General features: G+C 39.6%; 1 protein-coding gene across 1 annotated transcript in view; it reads right to left on the bottom strand.

Moving 5' to 3' along the window:
* The window catches only part of LOC122814959, a 196,302-nt gene that overhangs the window by 96,890 nt on the left and 80,263 nt on the right, over nucleotides 1–19,149 (bottom strand). The window contains exon 4 of the mRNA XM_044087216.1: nucleotides 13,205–14,141. Coding sequence (XP_043943151.1) covers nucleotides 13,205–14,141 — 937 coding nt within the window. The remainder of the gene's footprint in view (nucleotides 1–13,204; nucleotides 14,142–19,149) is intronic.

The following is a 19,149-nucleotide window of genomic DNA, read 5'->3' as shown; positions in this document are numbered from 1 at the left end:
ATGTGAAAAACATGAACACTTTGTTGTTTCTGCTTTGAAATTACCTAAGAGAAAGGCATTTTGATTTTATAACAACCCTAAAGCATAAGCATTCTGCACATGTATGAATCAGCCACCGCTTATGCTGCTTAACATGCATGCCCACCACCCACCCCATTCCTACTGGAAGCATGTTCCCACAATGACATCCAGCAGTATTTTTCTAAAGTGACATCCAGCCCCTGTTGGATGCCTAGACAGCAACAAGCCTGTCTCTCTGCCTCCCTCCATCCCTGCTGAAAGAGCGAGCTGACAACAGCTGTTCAAATCACATTACCCTTCCCAGTTGCTTATTCCAGCCCGTTTGGGTCACAAGCAATGATTTGTCCCTCTGCTCCAGGAAACAACTGGTAATTTTAGGTATTTTAAGAAATGACTTCAAGTCCCTCTCTTTAGGAGTCATTTGAATATTAGCGCCTCCACAAAATGCATCTGGAAGAAGTAGATTTATGTTGTTTCAAAACCTTACACACTTTACGAAGTGATATTTTTTGATTATCACCACCTTATTCTTTCTGTCCTGTTCCAAGTCATAGATATCGAATCTGGTGCCCTGGGCAGTTCTTCAGGCTGATGCATCCTCAGTCCAAAATTGAGGAGAATTAAACAAAGTCTTCCCAAAGCTGAAGATGAGTGCACAGATACAAACCCACAGACACACACACACACACACACACACACACACACACACACACACACACACACACACACACACACTCATTCAACTCTAACTTGCAATCTCATCTACACTAACCTGTAACTGCAGTAAGCTACTTGTTACAGTTACCAACACAATGAGTTCCATGAGTGTGGTATCTGCACTGTTTAAAGATGTTTTAATACCACCTGTAGATATGAATACTGATATTGCACTTATGCCTCATTGACAGCTGCTGATTGCACCCCCTAACAACTTGAGTCTGAGGCATCCACACCCTTCACCTCTAGTTACAGCTGTGATGCTGTTTACTTAAATGTCATCAAAACTCTACCACTTGTAGAAAGGGAAATAGAACATCCATAAACAGTAAAAAAAAAAAAAAAAAAAAACTTTGCCCTTATTTCCCTTATTCATTTCCTAAGAAAAAGAGATCAAATAAAAAGAAGTTAAAAGAAACCATTGGTTATGATATACAATTTGATCATCATTTGACACAATCCTAGTTTCAACGTTTTTATTACTATATCTAAATATCTGACTAAAGAGCTCTAGAGAAAAAAATGGTTAACAGATATGAACGACTACTCATACAATATTACTCAAGCACTGATTCTGAATATCAGGTTCTGAAAATGATGAGAACTGAAGAACTAATCCTAACAATGCTGACTAACTATGAGTACTTCGTGCAACATCCATTGTTGTCTGGAACACTGATCGGAGGCTGGCACAGATCTTTACAGATACAAAGGAACCACTGATGAAAATACTGGCAGGGAAAGAAGACATAAGTCTGGGAAAACCCAAATATTATGATTTACTTTTAAAGTGACCCTCTCAGAAGAAGACTGATAGCTTTCTGGCAATGGGATCAGAAAATAAAATGGTGAGTACATCTGTATGTCCCCTCTTGAGTGTATGCTGTCACTTTAAGAGATGTGATGTCACAGCACCATCATTTCTATTGCAACACACAATTAATAGGGCAATATAATGCATGTTATGCTTTGTTAAAGGGCTGTCTTCATTGTTGTTATTAGCAGCAACATATTTGCATTCAGTAGAACATTATTGCATTTCTTATTACATACATTTCCCTAAGTCTTGGTGATAACAATTTTCTTGTCCCTATAATATGACAGCTTTCACTCCAACAGCATAATTCTCTTCTTACCAGAGCATACCTATACCCAGTCCTATAACCATTTTGATTATATTTTCGACAGGGAGAAAGCACACAGTCAATCATAGCTCTGTTATTCTCACTTCAATACTTTTCCAGTTTGGGGTGAAAGCTGGATGTATCATTTGACTAATCAAATCACCTTACTAGCAACTCTTTCTTAGTGTCTATAATTATCTGTATGTGCCCATACACTTAACTCTAATTTACATTTTAATAGCCAGCATTAACGGATTATTTTGTCTGCTATTCAATAGTGCTTACTTACAGTGTAGTCCTTTGTAGCATCTCTTCCAAGGACTATCCATCAACAAAAAGGGTATCCTTACCTGTCATATTGTCTACAAGAACATTGTGCTGAAAGTCAACCAATTCTTCCCATGGCTGCTTCAGTCCTTAAAATATAATTTTTCCCGGCCTATTGTTTTTCTATATCCAGTATTATATAATCTAAGCTATGTTCATTCAACTATATTAATATATAACATCGTCATTCATACCATAATTTCTTGCAGACTCACACATCATCTGTTTTTTTTCATTGTGTACTACTCTGTATCATACCTCTTCTTTGACGAGACCATCACTTTAGCCACCCATCAGAATAATCAACAGAGGTAAGGAAATCCTCATAGCTTACATTATCATGGGTATTTCTTGAATCCTTCTCTAAGCATTTTTAAATATGCAGCTTGGGATGATTTAAAATACACAGGTATGCATTTAATAGTGAGAAGAAACTGGAAAATGGAGGAAATGAGCAATATCGTAGCAACACAGCTACTCAAATGCATTTTGTAGTGTTGTTCTAAAGTCTGATGAAGCAATTTTGTTTAATCGCGTAAGCGCTCACCTTGTTTTATTGAAGTTTTTTCAGTGAATATTTGTGGCTAGTTTTTTGTTGGAATACTCTGTTGGAATATTCTGCCGTGGTGCTGTGCAGTGCTGATTTGTTGTTTGCTACCTTGGACCCTTAGCTATCTAGCACATCTTCAACACTGGTGATTCCTGTTTGGATTATTTCATTTTTTTACTATTTTGGTCTCTCCGGCTAACATGGCAGAAGGGTTTACCCCTAACATTCAGTTGGATTATGCTCCTGAAATTCCTAATACCAGAAGTAAAAATCTTCATCTTTTGAATTTTTTGAATATCGAAGGGAATCCTTTATTAACTGATGGTTTGGAAGCATTGCCACCAAACTCTGACTGTAGTGCAAGTGAGCAGCAGTGAGTCAGAGATTTGCTAAGACAGCTAGAAAATCTCATGTACCATCTGAAATGCTTCCAATGCCAGAGACTACATCTGGGAGCCTGCTGCACTATGCGGGTTGTTCCGAGGGGGCTTTGTTTTCTGAATATGCCCACCTATGAAGATACCTACCTATAACTGCTGGTGAAATGGCAGAAAATCAATCTGGAAGCTAGCTTTTTGGATATGAAACCACTCTGACTTTTTTCTCCATTAGAGCAGCAGATTTGTAATGATATTCATAGACTACAGAACAAATTGTATAATGACGAAATTGTGATTATACTGACTTACGAGTCAGTGAATTAATGGAACATGTGCACTCATATGAGCATAAATTACTTTTACAAAAGAAAAAGAAGCTACAGAGAGATCTACGGGATTTTAAGGAGCTGAATGTCTTTACTTGGCTGAGAGAGGTTCGAAGGGCATCCACTTCTGTTCCACCTATCAATAATAATAACAACAAGGATAATGTCAACGAAAATATTAATGAGAATGTGAATGTTGTGAATGTAAACCATACATAATCTGTAGACTTGATTTCTCCACCTACTAGGGAAATGTCAGTGTATGGAACACCAAAAGGTGAAGTACCTTTAAATAAACCATTAAAAGATGAAGTACCTTTAAATAAACCACCAATGGTTCAAGAAGAGAAGCGTTTATATCACGTTATTAAAATCTTACTACATCGAATCACTAAAGGTCGACCTCTAGTGATCAATGTAGTAAAACATCGATTAACGCTTAAAAAACAAAAAACAAACAAAAATAAAAACTAACTAGCGTAGGCAGGGGGGCAAGCTCCCCTGCACCCCCCCCCACACCCCCCCTACTTAAATATTCCAACTCCGAGACCGCACTACATTGAGGTAAATAGAAATCTCCCCCTACAGAGATTTCCGTTTACCTGCATGATGTTCTGCGCTTTCGATGTTATGGTGCCGACAATATCAGCTTCGATATTGTCGGCTTTCGACATTGTGAAGTAGATCCGAGGAAAGCGAAGATGCTGAATCAGTAGTGCGTAGGAAAATCAATACAGCCAATGATGAATCAGTTTTCTTCACTTTGCCACTTCCTTTTCAGATACATCGAAAAGAAATGAAAGAGAGCATGATGTTCTGAGCTTTCGATGTTGTGGTGCCGACAATATCAGCTTCGATATTATCGGCTTTCGACATCAAGAAGTAGTCCCGAGGAGAGGGAAGATGCTGAACCAGTAGTGTGTAGGAAAATCAATACAGCCAATGATGAATCAGTTTTCTTTGGTTTGCCACTTCCTTTTTGGATACATCAAAAAGAAATGAAAGAGAGCATCGTAGAAGGAGGGAAGACCAAAAGGAAACAATCCTTTCAGGACAGCCAACCACAAACCATAAAAAAGATGTGGAAAATAACGAACAATTAGTTGTGAATATTTCTAAGTGACACTTGACTGACTATGAACGTTCTTTACTTAATAAAGGTTTGTCTTTCATTCCTGCCCAATGGGCTGATTTAACTGAAACTATTGTAGAGCTTAGACTGTTTATTCGTAACTTGGCATTGAAATCTATGTTCACCAATTGTGATGAAAATGATAATGTTCAAGTCTTCAAGAAACCTAGCACTAACATATATATGCCATGTTTAATTAACAATGATAGACAGAAAAAGTGTTTTAATCTCACCATGAATGAGAAATTAGCATTAGATGAATTGCAGAAATGTGAAGACATAGTAATTAGACTTGCGGACAAGGGTAGATCTATTGCTGTTATGGATAAGGTCTATTATTATACCATAATAAATTATATGACCTGAGCCGTACCTCCCTGGACTACATGAAAAGAGACATAGAAGAGCTCTCTGATAACGTAGCCCAGGCTGGTATGACCTTGACCCTGAGTAGCATCCTGCCCTCACCAAGAATGATACCATGGTATAAAGAAAAAATGATCAATTTCAACAATTGGCTAAGTTTCTGGTGTCATTCAAAGGGGATCCAGTGTCTGTCCACCTGGGATCTCATGCTCGACAAGCCACGCTGCTTCACTAGAGACAGCTTGCACCTGTCACCCTTAGGCTTTTGAATACTGGCCAAGGCTCTTTGCCACCCCCATAGTGCCTTTTTTAGACAAGGCTCAAAAGACAAACCCACCATCATAAATAGCACAAGTAACAAAAAACTGAGGGTAATGCTACTCAATGCCAGAAGTCTAAACCTCAAAATGCATGCACTCGAGGCACTCCTCAGTATGGAAAAAATTGATATATGTGCAGTAACAGAAACCTGGTTTAAGGCTCCAGAGAGCACCCCAGCACTACCAGGCTACAACTCATACCATACATTTCGGACACAAAACCCGGACCGAAATACAAAAGGCGGGGGCGTATCCATATTCATTAAGGATACCCACACCTCCAGGTTAGTGGCACAGCACAATGCTTCAGAGATCATCCACGTGCAACTAACAATGGGCAAAACTGCAATTCAAATTGTAGCTTGCTACAGATCACCCACCATGTTCCAGGACCCCCATTCCACGTTTCTGGAAACACTGGGAAACATAAAGGTCAAACCAAACACTCTAATATTGGGTGATTTCAATTACCCAAACATTAACTGGGAGAACTACTCAAGTACTAACTCCCTTGCCCAACATTTCCTAGAATTTATAAACTCAAATGCCCTGGATCAATTGGTCAACACTCCCACCAGAGGTGACAACATATTGGACCTGGTCATAACCAACATGGGCGATCGGTGTTCCAAACCGGAGGTCAACCCCTCGCTGGTTAGATCTGACCATAAAATCACTCTTGATATCCACATTCCACCCCCACCCCCCACCCCCCCCCGGTCAAGGAAACCACTGTGAAAAACTTTTCAAAAGCAAACTTCACGTTAGTTAAGACTGAGGTGGAACGTTTCAAAGCCCCCATGCTAAAGGATAACGCTGTCCAAGCTGCAAAATCCTTTACTAATGCATTCTATGGGCACCTTCAAGAATGCATGGATCATGCTATCCCAAGATATACCAAGACTCACTCCTCCAAGAAAAGGAAACCAGTCTGGTGGACCCCTGCCATAAACAAGCTATACAATAGAAGGAGGAAACTAGTACAGAAAAAGAGTAAAATCCCAAGAAGGGAAGACATCCCTGATCAGTATCAGCAAGAAACTACAATCCCTCATAAAAATCATCCAAGGCTAGCTTTGAAAGAAAAATTGCCAAGGACTCCAAAGATAACCACAAGGCATTCTTTAGCTATGTCAAGAATCCAAATAGCAAATCCAAGTAGCAATGCTTAGATCTGTTCAGAGTTAGTGCAGAATGGCACAAAATACACTGAACCGACCAATATCACCAACATCCTGGCAGACAGGTTCAGTGCAAACTTCACCCCCTTCTCACCCCCAAAAGGGCTCATAACCATACCAGAAGAATGTAGAGGCCCTGAAATCACAGACACTCAGGTTAAAACAGCCCTCCCCAAAGCCAAAAACACAGAATCAATGGGACCGGATGGTGTCCCAGGCTGCATCCTACACAAGCTCAAAGACTAACTAACCCCTCACCTAAACACACTGTTCAGACTCAGCCTCTCCACAGGCTATGTACCCATAGAGTGGTGCACAGCAACAGTTATTCCACTCCACAAAGGTGGAGCCACAACAGACCCCGGGAACTATCGCCCTATAAGCCTGACTAGCTTGGTCTGCAAGGCTATGGAGCGCATCATCATGGAACTCATTAACAGAGACATTGGGAACCTCCAAGCACTGGACCCTACCCAGTTCAGCTTTGTTAAGGGCAGATCATGCCTCCTAAACCTGGTGGACTTCTTTGAGACAGTTACCAAGGCTATAGACAAGGGAAAGGTGGTACACACAGCCTACCTACACCTTGCAAAGGCCTTCGACACCATTCCCCATTCTGGTATTATAGACAAGCTCACCAGCCTGAACATAAACCCCTACGTCACAAGATGGGTTGCCAACTGGCTCACGGACAAAACCCACATGGTGAGAGTTGTGGGAGCTAGGTCCGACTCTAAACCGGTTACAAGTGGCATTCCCCAGAGCTCAGTCCTAGGACCCCACATGTTCGGCATAGACTTCTCAGAGGTACAGGCAAGCACAGGAGGACTGTGGCTGACTAAGTTTGCAGATGACTGCAAACTAGGGGCTATAACTGACACTCCAGCTGACACAGACATCCTCCAAAAGGGTATCACTGAGACGGATACCTGGTGTCAAAATCATGGCCTCAAACTAAATGCCAAAAAGTGCATAGTCATCCCCTTTGGAAAAAACAAAGTACCCACAAACTACCACATAAGTGGTAGTCCCCTAAATACAGAAGACGTACTAAGGGATCTGGGGAAACAAGTAGATAGTAATCTCTCCTTTGATAATCACATTGCCAAAGTGGTTAGAAAATCCTTCTATGTGCCCCACCTAATCACAAAAGGGTTCACATCCAGATCAAAAGAGGTCATTGTGCCCCTCTACTCATCACTCATCAAACCCATCATAGAGTACAACGCCCCATTTGGGATGTACCTTACAAGACACCTGCAACAGCTGGAAAGACCACAGAAGTGCCTCACCAAGAGGATAACTGGCCTCAAACAGATGCCCTATGCAGCTCGACTGAAGAAACTCCAGCTGTACTTGGTTGCATATCGCCTACTCAGAGGTGATCTCTGCCTAACATACAAGGCCATGTCCAACCCAGAATTGATGGACATGCTCCACCTAAAGAAAACCATATCCCCTCGAGCCACACACTCTAGGGATTTAAATCTCACCACAACAATAAATAGGACATGCTGGAGGGATAGATTCCTGTCCCAGAGACTTCCCATGCTTTGGAACAAGATTCCAATCTACATTAGGCAGAGCTCCTCGCTAACACTCTTCAAGAGAAACCTTGACGTGTGGATGGTAAAGAGAAAGTTTACCTCGGGGATCACTTCAGTGGCTCTGCTGGACAGAGGCACAGGGAACTAATCTAAGGGGGCGGCGAAAGCCAACACATTCTGGCTAGGCTTATAAATGCCTTCAGGCAGATAGCCTAGTACCTACCTATGAACCTATATGTTAAATGATGGAAATACTTATAAAACTGTTGATTCAGCTTTTACTGAGACTATGCTAGAACATTATTTTAATTCTATTATTAATTGTTTTCAAGAAAATGTAATTTCTAAGAAGCTCTTTCAGTACTTTGTAGTGGAACATCCCTTGGTACCATGTTTATACAGTCTACAGAAAATTCATAAAAATCCTTATACACCTGCATTTAGACCTATTGTAGCAGGGTGAGGCTGGTTGACTGAACCAGTCTCAATATATGTTGAGAAACAGCTAAGACCGGTCTTGGACAAGTATGAGATAGTGCTTCATGACACTAAACATTTCTTAATAAATTATTTTTATAATTTTCATTCCACCTTTAGGGCCTCAGGAGAAGAGTTTATGGTAACCCTAGATGTTACATCTTTGTTTACAGTGATCCCAAGCGAAAATAGGAATCACTTATGTACGTAGCTTTCATCTTAATGATAACACCCTTCCAGTAGATAGGATTGAATTGTTATGCTTTTTGCTAGAATTAGTGTTAGAGCATAATGTTTTGTATTTTCTGATGGCGTAGCTATGGGCATATAATGTGCCAATAGCTATGCCAATATGGTTATGGCTGAATGGGAAAGTGAATATATTTTGAAAGTTTCAGCTTATAGTAAGCATGTATGCTTCTATCATTGTTTTGTGGGCAACCTTTTTATCTTTTAAAAGGGAGATTATGATAGTTTATGTGATTTTGTTAGAGTATTTAAACTGTACTAGTGACTTCTTAAAGTTCACTATGAAAAGCTTTACCTCTGAAATAGACTTTATTGATGTGACTTTGTCCAGGGAGAAAAACAATGAGATACATACCAGTAGGTTTAAGAAAGATTGCTATAGAAATAGCTATCTCCATTGGAATAGTATGCATCCACAACACATTTTTAAAAATATAGTGACAGGTCAGGCACTGAGGGTCTCTAGACACCATGATAGAGATGAAGATTTCGAAAGAAGCCTACAGCAAGCTAGTCAAGACGTTTTGCAACAAGGATATATAAATCTGGAGGTAGATTTAGCATACAGTAAAGCCAGGGAGGACAGAAAGGGACATGGGAAACCTTTTTTCTCTACTCCGGTCAGAAAGATTGGTAACAGGAATTTTAACAGCTATTAGAATAGTGTTTCTTTCTGTATGTCATACACTACAGACAGTGTAAATATCAGAAATATAGTGAAGAACAATTGGTTTAGTTTAAAAACTGACCCAAGTATTAATAAAATCTTAGACAAAAGTACCTAAGTTTGTCTATAAAAATAAGAAATAGTTAAAAATAAAATTATGCCATCCAGTAAATAACAAACCTGGTTTGGTGTTTCAAGATAATAATTTTGGCACCATTACTTGTGATAGATGTTCCTACTGCAAGTGCATAGACAAGTCCAATAGCTTTACTCACCCTGATACAGGGAAGGCGTAGAAGTTTAAGATAAGAGATACCTGTGAGACTAAGAACTTAGTATACCTGGCTTACTGTGTGCAATGCTTCATTTTCTATATAGGGAAAACTAATAGGTGCCTTAGGGAGCATATTAGGGATCATTATTATTGTGCCTGGAAAGGGCATTGTTATACTGCCATTGGTAAACATATACACCAAAAAGGCGAAAGTCATTGGTTTAAATTTATAGCTATTGATGGAGTACAAGAAAGTTTAAGAAAAGGGAATTTAGTGAACACCACAGAAAGCAAAGACCTAAGGTGGATTATTCAGTTGTCAGCACATCGGGGATTTGGATTAAATGAGCATGTTCCACTTAAACCGGTACTGAAAGATAGAGATTATTAAAGTAAAATTTTTATCTTATATGTTTTATTTTTAGAAGTTTTTAGTGTTTTGTATTCCATGCATTTAGTTCTATATATTTTCATATATTTTTTATGTATTTATCTTATTGCATTTTATATATGATTGTTTGTTTAATTCTTATAATGTTTTTTTTCTATGGAACTTAATTAGCTTATGATGATTGGTGTGATGGTAATTGAGATGCTATTTAAATGAGTTTTGTAGTGTTGTTTTATCATGGTCTGATGAAGCGATTTTGTTTAATCATGTAAGCGCTCACCTTGTTTTATTAAAGTTTTTTCAGTGAATATTTGCGGCTAGTTTTTTGTTGGAATATTCTGCCGTGGTGTTGTGCAGTGCTTATTTGTTGTTTGCTACAAAAAAATATATGCTCACTCCCAGCTCAGAGGTCTTTTATTGATGGTGTAGTGTAGATGCTCTCTTGCCCTCTGTCAGACATCATAAAAATCATGCATATACTACTGCCTGGCCTGAGAAGTCTGCATTGTCTCAACATAATGTTAAAATTAACATCACACATCAACAACTACTAAGTAACCCGAAATGATCCTCAAAGGGAATCTCATAAAAGATGAGGGTCTCATCTCTGTAATTTACTGGGCTTTACCAACAATGGATATAGGGCAACCAATTATTAATAACCCAACTTTATGTTTGCTTACACTCCTGTGATTACTTTCTTTGTTTCCAAAAAACATAGATGTAAATAGCTTATCTAATTGTGAACAGCAAATTAGTCTAATAGAAGATGTTAGATGAAAAAAAAGATTCATAAAAATGACGCATAGGTGACAGCTCTTGTAAAGAGTATGACATCATTGCCCAGAACAGGGATATTTAGACCCACTAATGGAGCCAAGACTGGGGGGTGGGGGTGTTCCCTTGTAAGCATCTAATGACCAGATGACCCATGTAGCCCATTTGGACTCAGTCTGAAAAAAAATGCATGGAACTACTGTGTGGACACACCACCTGCAAAAGGAAGGGTATGGATCTGCTGCAATATCAGTCAAGCAGGCAGGAGCAGAATGGAATCAGGTAGATTAGACCCAGACACTAGAACCTGTATCTTGGGATATGGACTGAGAGCTAACTGTTAAGAAGGAGCTACAGGTTGGGTAGGAAGTGGAAAAGTACTAGTTATATACAGGTAGTCCTGTCTCTACACAGAGCGCTATTTCTAGAACAAGACTTTTCAAATGGGGGTGGTGTTCTCATCCTTAGTGTGGAATTGCCCCTCAGAAAAAGCTCCAGGTGGGTATAAAGATACTCAGAAACATCTTACTGAGTGATAAAGATACACACAAACTTCTTATTGGGTGATGTACAGATAGATTTTCTGCCACATGTTGACAGGATGTTGTCCATTTCTGTGTGCTGCAGAGGGAAAAATTCCTACCTGTATTTTGTGTATATTTATTTATTAGGTATTTAAAGGCTTTAGTCTTGGGCCCGAAGGAATAATGATTATTAGGCTCCCACTTGCTGCCTCTGTAGTCATACTGGGAGACTTTATATATTGTATATATGCATCTATTAGCTACTTAAAGGATTTAGCCTTAGACCCAGAGACATAATGCTTGATAGGCTCCTACTTGTTGACTCTGTATTTGTACTGGGAGACTTCACAACCTCACACAGGGAGTGATGGAGATAACTGGATGGGCATGACTGAATAGACTGCAATGTTTGAATGCAAGGCTCTTGAAAAATACAGTCAACACCTCAGTACCTTTGGCAAAAAGGTCAGTGACAAACTCTGTAATGATGTGCCACCATTTCTCGGATGGTGATGTCTCATAGTTTTCTCCCCAAATGCCTAACCCAGCTGTATTTGTTGTTACCTGATCTCAGTCTCCACTGGACAGCAAGTACAACCAGCCTGAAAGTGAATCATCTCTCTCTCTTCATCTCTGCCCCGAAGGAGAGGCTATCACACAAAGCCTCATTACCCTCACCCCACCCACCCTCATCAGGAACACTAGGTGCCTGAGCCACAAAGTGATCTCACTTCTCATTGACCATAGTCAGGACTTATTCCCTTTATATTAATGTAGCTGGCACATGCTGGAGAGGTTATACTACTGACTTTGCCTAGGATGTTTGGGATTCCAAAAGGATGAGCTGGAGGCTGTTGCTGTGGATCAAGATGTCTGGTCCCCCAGAAATACTCAATAATTCTGTGGGATGAGCTGATAACTGTTGCTGTGGATATGAAGTCTTGTTTTACCTGGGAACACATAGAGATTCTGCGCAATGATGTGAAAACTGTTGCTATAGATGCAGTCATCTGGTTTTGCCTGGGAACACTTGGGGATTTGCCAGATAAGCTGGGCATTTTTGTAATGGATACAAAAGTCTGTTTTTCCTTTGCTCAGCATACCAATTGAACCCTCACCAGGACAAATTATTTTAAATAATGACTAGGTTAATTCAACAGCTCATCAGTTTGCAAGAACAATTCAAGTGACCTGGTACCACAGGAATGAAAAACAGTGGCCACTGTCAAAGTGGTCAAGTAACAAAACAGATGTTCAATGTAATCAAGGCCAAGTTCTGAAAAGTGCTTGGTAGCCTCTGTTTAATCTAAACCACCTGAGCTCAACTAAATAGCACACTTATTCTTCAGTTCCTAGTACAACAGGACACTTTGCAGTTATTTTTTTTCTATATTGTGACAGTGCTTTTCTTCTGCAAGCTGGGTCCAAGACACTAAAATATGCAAAAGAGTTCTATGGGATATATGCATGAATATTAATGCAAATAACATGCTTTGTTATGCTGTAGGACTAATTATGGGGAAACATCATACACATAGGTCTTGATATGGCCATCCCATCTACTCTTATTCCTTTTCCTACACATCTTTACACTACAAATATGTTGTTTTGATCTACTACAATTGTAGGAGAATGTTGCTTTGTTATTCCACAAACAAAGTTCCGTAATACTGCATTGCTGCCTGTATATTTATTGGTAGACACAAAATTACCATATACATAATGGTTCAGGGACAAGCACTTGATTTGCTAGTTTAGTGTTCATGTGACCACAATGCAACCTGAACATCCTGACCATATCATTAGTAACACCCATATACAAAACTGGTAAAACCAATAGCTCAGAAATGGTACCTGTAATGTCTAGTCCCAAAGGAGGAATAACACCCTGCCTTAGAAACGTGGAATGTTATGCCAAAATCAACCACTTTGACTCTGTATGGCTGCCTTGCTTGGTCAACCAACATGATATTTCCTGGTTTAAGATCAGCATGCATAATTCCAAGGCTGTTTAGTTTTATAAGTGCTGTTGTTAGCTGTTGCATAATATACTGAATGTGCTTAAGATGCAAGGGGCGGTATTTGTTCTGCTTTAAAAAGCTGTGAAGATCTTGTTCCAACATCTCAAAGACAAAACAAAGAGAGTGGTTGTGCCAAAAGCACTCATAAGACTTGACAATGTTATAGTGATGGGCATTTTCTTTGCCTAGTTGGACCAGAATATTAAGTTCAATTTCTGCATCAAACAGTGACCCAGATGTCAACACCTTTATGGCCACTTTCTCCTTCGTGCTTTGTTTTCTGCATTTAACTACCTCGCCAAAAGATCCGTGACCAAGAAAGTCTAGCACTTTATATGCATCGGTCCTGGAGAAGAGCATCCCACCTCGAATTAAAGTGAAGCCCTCTTTAGTGAGGCAACCAATGGAGGTGTAATCCATACTTGAGGGAGCAGCTGGAGCTACTATGGCATCCATAGCATTGTCCTGAATCACTGGTGTACAGTACTCAGCTATTGGCATATTTTGGTTGCTGTCAATGTCCTCCAACTTGTGCTTAAGGTGACATCTTCTGTGAGTAGCCTGCCCTGACCCTGCCACTACTCCTGATGTGCAGGGAACTGAGACTTGTGCGACTTGCATCTTTTTGCTGTGACTATAGACTTTAATAAGAGCTCCATCTCCAGTCTTATCCCATTTAGAACCTTGCTCCACTTTCATTTTTTTGATGCTGTAGAAGGCACCGGATTGAGGAGTATTAGGATAACAAATTTGCTCCTGCATGACCGTATCTAAACAAATAAGAAAACAATGCTCAACATTCCAGAGAGTTAGGCATGTAAAACACTACACAATATGCAATATGTTAGGGACCCCACATGTTGTTGAAAAATTTGTATTTTTCTAAAGAGCCTTTTAGATCAACATAGTCTTTTCAGAATGCTATATGATAAACCAAACACAGTGGACTCAAAAGACTTGCATCTTTTCCCACAACATGTTCACTGCATAGAAGATGAAACATATACATCATGGATAACCTAAAAAGTCATATATTTCATGTATTTTATGAATGCTGTCTACAGTTCCATAAGTAATTTAGAACATTTAATATTGCTTGTCTTAAATAGAGCAAATGCTGTTTTCCAACTGTGTATAAATTGTTGAGCTCACAATAACACTCATAACACTAAAACTACAATTCTGTGAATTTTATTTTGGAAGGATCACCCATTCAGGTAACCTGTGATCCTCTAGTGAATGTGAGTTGCCTATACTTCTCTCCTGTTTCACTTAATCAGTAATAACAGTGTGACAAGATCATAAGGTCATCACATTATAGGGCAGGGTTTTGGGGGTGCTCCATCTGCACTCCCCTGTTGTGACTGAAGGATACTATATTAATGAAATTCTTGTAGAAATTCCATGAAATGCAGCCAGGATTCTCAAGATAGTGAGACTAAAAGAGTGAATTTGGGGAATAGATACAAAGTCCAAAACTGTGACACCTTGGAGTGTCCCTTTGCTGCAAGGTACAGAAATTTCACAGTTAGTATATATATATATATATATATATATATATATATATATATATATACACACACACACACACACACACACACACACATATATATATATATATATATATATATATATATATATATATATATATAGGTCTACTTGACATGATCGAAATGTCAGAAGTCCGAATGAGACCAAAAAGTGAAGTTTCATATGAGTGAATTTTCATTATACCGATGTTAAGAAGACTGAACGTTTCAAATGCCACCTGCCCAAGCTGAGTGGAACAGGAAATCCACTCATTTCCACACTGTAGTGTGATCTCAGAGTTGGTATATTTAATTTGCAGGGGGTGCAGGGGGCACAGTCCCCCTGCAAAAATGTAAAAGTAGACAGTAAATAATTGTGTTTATTAAATTTAAGAATTTGTAATGAATATTCATGTCGGTACAATAGATACCATCATGAAATTTTTGGAAAGTCAGAGGATGCCTGAGGAGTGGAGAAAAAATGTTTTGGTACCTATCTTTAAGAATAAGGGTGATGTGCAGAGCTGCAGTAACTACAGAGGGATAAAATTGATCAGTCACAGCTTGAAGTTATGGGAAAGAGTAGTTGAAGCTAGGTTAAGAAGGGAGGTGATGATTAGTGATCAGCAGTATGGTTTCATGCCAGGAAAGAGCACTACAGATGCAATGTTTGCTCTGAGAGTGTTATTGGAGAAATACAGAGAAGGTCAGAAGGAGTTGCATTGTGTCTTTGTAGACTTGGAGAAAGCATATGACAGGGTGCCTAGAGAAGAGTTGTGGTATTGTATGAGGAAGTCGGGAGTGGCAGAGAAGTATGTAAGAGTGGTACAGGATATGTACGAGGGTAGTGTGACAGTCGTGAGGACTGCAGTGGGAGTGACAGATCCATTTAAGGTGGAGGTGGGATTACATCAAGGATCAGCTCTGAGTCCTTTCTTATTTGCAGTGGTAATGGACAGGTTGACAGATGAGATCAGACAGGAGGCCCCATGGACTATGATGTTTGCAGATGACATTGTGATCTGTAGTGAGAGTAGGAATCAGGTTGAGGAGACTCTGGAGAGGTGGAGATATGCTCTAGAGAGCAGAGGAATGAAGGTTAGCAGGGCTAAGACAGAACATATGTGTGTAAATGAGAGGGAGGGTAGAGGAATGGTGAGGATGAAGGGAGTAGAGTTGGTAAAGGTGGACGAGTTTAAGTACTTGGGATCAACAGTTCAGAGTAATGGTGAATGTGGAAGAGAGGTGAAGAAGAGAATACAGGCAGGGTGGAATGGGTGGAGAAGAGTGTCAGGAGTGATTTGTGACAGACGAGTACCAGTAAGAGTGAAAGGGAAGGTCTACAAGAGGGTAGTGAGACCAGCTATGTTATATGGGTTGGAGACAGTGGCATTGACAAAAAGGCAGGAGTCAGAGCTGGATGTGGCAGAGTTAAAGATGTTAAGATTTGCACTCGGTGTGACTAGGATGGGTAGGATTAGGAATCAGTATATTAGAGGGTCAGCTCATGTTGGACAGTTTGGAGACAAAGCAAGAGAGACGAGATTGCGTTGGTTTGGACATGTGCTGAGGAGGGATGATGGGTATATTGTGAAAAAAGATGCTAAGGATGGAGCTGCCAGATAAGAGGAAAAGAGGAAGGCCTAAGATAAGGTTTATGGACGTGGTGAGAGAGGACATGCAGGCGGTTGGTGTGACAGAGCAAGATGCAGAGGATAGGAAGAAATGGAAAGAGATGATCCGCTGTGGCGACCCCTAACGGGAAAAGCCGAAAGAGGATGATGATGATGACAATAGATACCATCATAAATATTCAGTGGGATCATCTTTGGCTATTCGTGTATTGGTTGGTGGGCAGGGTGTAGGTGAGGTTAGATACATAGTTTTTTTTTTTTAAAATGGTAGTGTACTCTTGCTGTGGTGTTAGTTTTTAGTTTCTTAATTGCATTTACTGGGAGGTAAGATGGGATTTTTTTGGGTTTGGTTTTGTGTACGTCAGGTATGTAAACTGTCAGGTTTGTGAGTTTTCGCTTTTTTTATCTTGGTGTTGTAAAAGTCGGTCTACTGATATTTTGATTATGTAAACTTGACTATATATATATATATATATATATATATATATATATATATATATATATATATATATACAGAGAGAGTGATACATAGATATTGATATAGCTATAAATAAATAGAGATAGAGATAGATAGATAGATAGATAGATAGATAGATAGATAGATAGATAGATAGATAGATAGATAGAGAGATAGAGATAGAGAGATAGAGAGAGATAGAGATAGATAGATAGATAGATAGATAGATAGATAGATAGATAGATAGATAGATAGATAGATAGATAGATAGATAGATAGATAGATGGATATAAAAGATTGAATGTGAGGGGGTCCCAGACTCCTACATCAGAAGTGCAGGGGAGAAATCCATTTATGTCATTGCAACATGTTTTCAGATTTGCTGCTTGTCTTTTACTTTTATTTTCTGTAGTGGGACTCTCAATTGTAGTTTTCTCTTTTCTGAGAGGGAGCCAGATCACATCGGTAGCAGGCATGGATTGCCAGACGTTCCCATCCATCATGCAGCCCCTTGTAATCAGGCTTGTCCACCATGAGCCTGATAGCTATCACTATATTCGATAGTAGAGGAAATAATTAAACAGTCTTCTTGGAAAAGTGAAATGACTCTACATAGCTCACTCTTTATTCTTTACCTCCCTTCAATGCCAGAGTAAATGTCTGAACCCTGGTTAATAAGGGTAGAGGCAAACGCCCTGTTCCAATGCCAGCTGTAGCAGGTGACATGTAAAGTATAATTCTTTTTCAGTATTTTGCAAATAGTACTGCATAAATGATAGTCATATACATACTATTATGACACATCTGCAAGAGTGTGTCTATCCTCCATGACTCACAGGAACTGTGCAACATGCATTAGGATCTCACAGTAAATCAAACTTTCCCAGGCTGCTAAGTACATCACTATTATCTCATAACAAGTATGCTAATCTCCTTCTCCAAATCTAAGGTTAGTTGTGACAAATAATATAGTACAAGAAACACAAGACTTTCTTAGTCAAGGTCAGGAAAGATGGGCTAGGTCATTACTGATGATAAAACTATTCTTACAAATCTATCGTTATGGTAAGTATATAACTTTTGTACATTATAAAAGTGGATTCCCACTTACAAATTTGAAGGAGTGAGTGTCAAACTCTTCCTAATGGGTGGCCCCGTAGAAGAGTGTATTAACCCCAAAGAGAGATCCAGATCTGGGAATGAGATACAGCTTGTAATGCTTTGGAAAGGTGTTAACATAAGACCATCCCTGGGATTCACGAAGCTCCATGCAAGAATAAGACTATTCTTGCACGGAGCAGTTTGTGTCCATTTAGAACAGCAGCACACCTTGCATACGCATGAAGGCACGTTGCTGTTTAATCTACATGACATGAACTGTGAACAGGTGCAGGGGGTGTGTTCAAGTAGTACACGGACACTAAAGACACTCCCTGCACTCAGAAAGTGCCGTACAGCACTCTCAAAGCCAAACTGGCATAATATTAGAGCTTTGCTCTAATCTTATGCCAGTATTTCAGTGTCCGCGGACTCTGAAATGATAAAATGATTATTTCAGTATCCGCGGACACTGAAATAAAAATGACAATAAGAAAGCAATGCAGGGGGTGTGCTACAGGTTCTGTGACACCCCCTCCCTGCATTGTTAAAGTGCCGTACAGCACTTTTGCAACCTGCTACAGCAGGAAATGTGTGCAAACGCACATATAACGGGGGATAAATCCCCCACAAGTCAAAAAGCACAAGTACAGCCCCACAAGCATGGAAAGTTGATGGAGAACAGGTCATACAGCAGCATGAATAATGTAAGGGTAGAAGTCTGAAAACAAATGTATGGCAACATTCCCTCACAGCAGTTCATGTTAACAAAGGCACAAACGATGGGGGGACTAAAACTACATTAGGGACACGCCTGAAAAAGTGCCCTCACACACTTAGAAGGTTGATAGATGAGAGGATATGTATTAGCAGGAGTCCCTGAAAGATAGAAGCCTGAAAGCCAAATCAATGTCAGTATTTCACGACTGCAGTCCCAAGTAGTTGTCAGAACACCACAATACACACCCACATAACCTAATAATATAATAATAATATTATAACTATTTTTCCACCAGTCTAAGGAATGTTTAAGTGTAGCTAAGTGGGCGTGCACATTATA

Source organism: Protopterus annectens, chromosome 11.part0, assembly GCF_019279795.1.
Source record: "Protopterus annectens isolate FY-2018-M chromosome 11.part0, PAN1.0, whole genome shotgun sequence".
NCBI lineage: Eukaryota > Metazoa > Chordata > Ceratodontiformes > Protopteridae > Protopterus > Protopterus annectens.
This window is presented reverse-complemented; position numbering and strand designations above follow the sequence as displayed.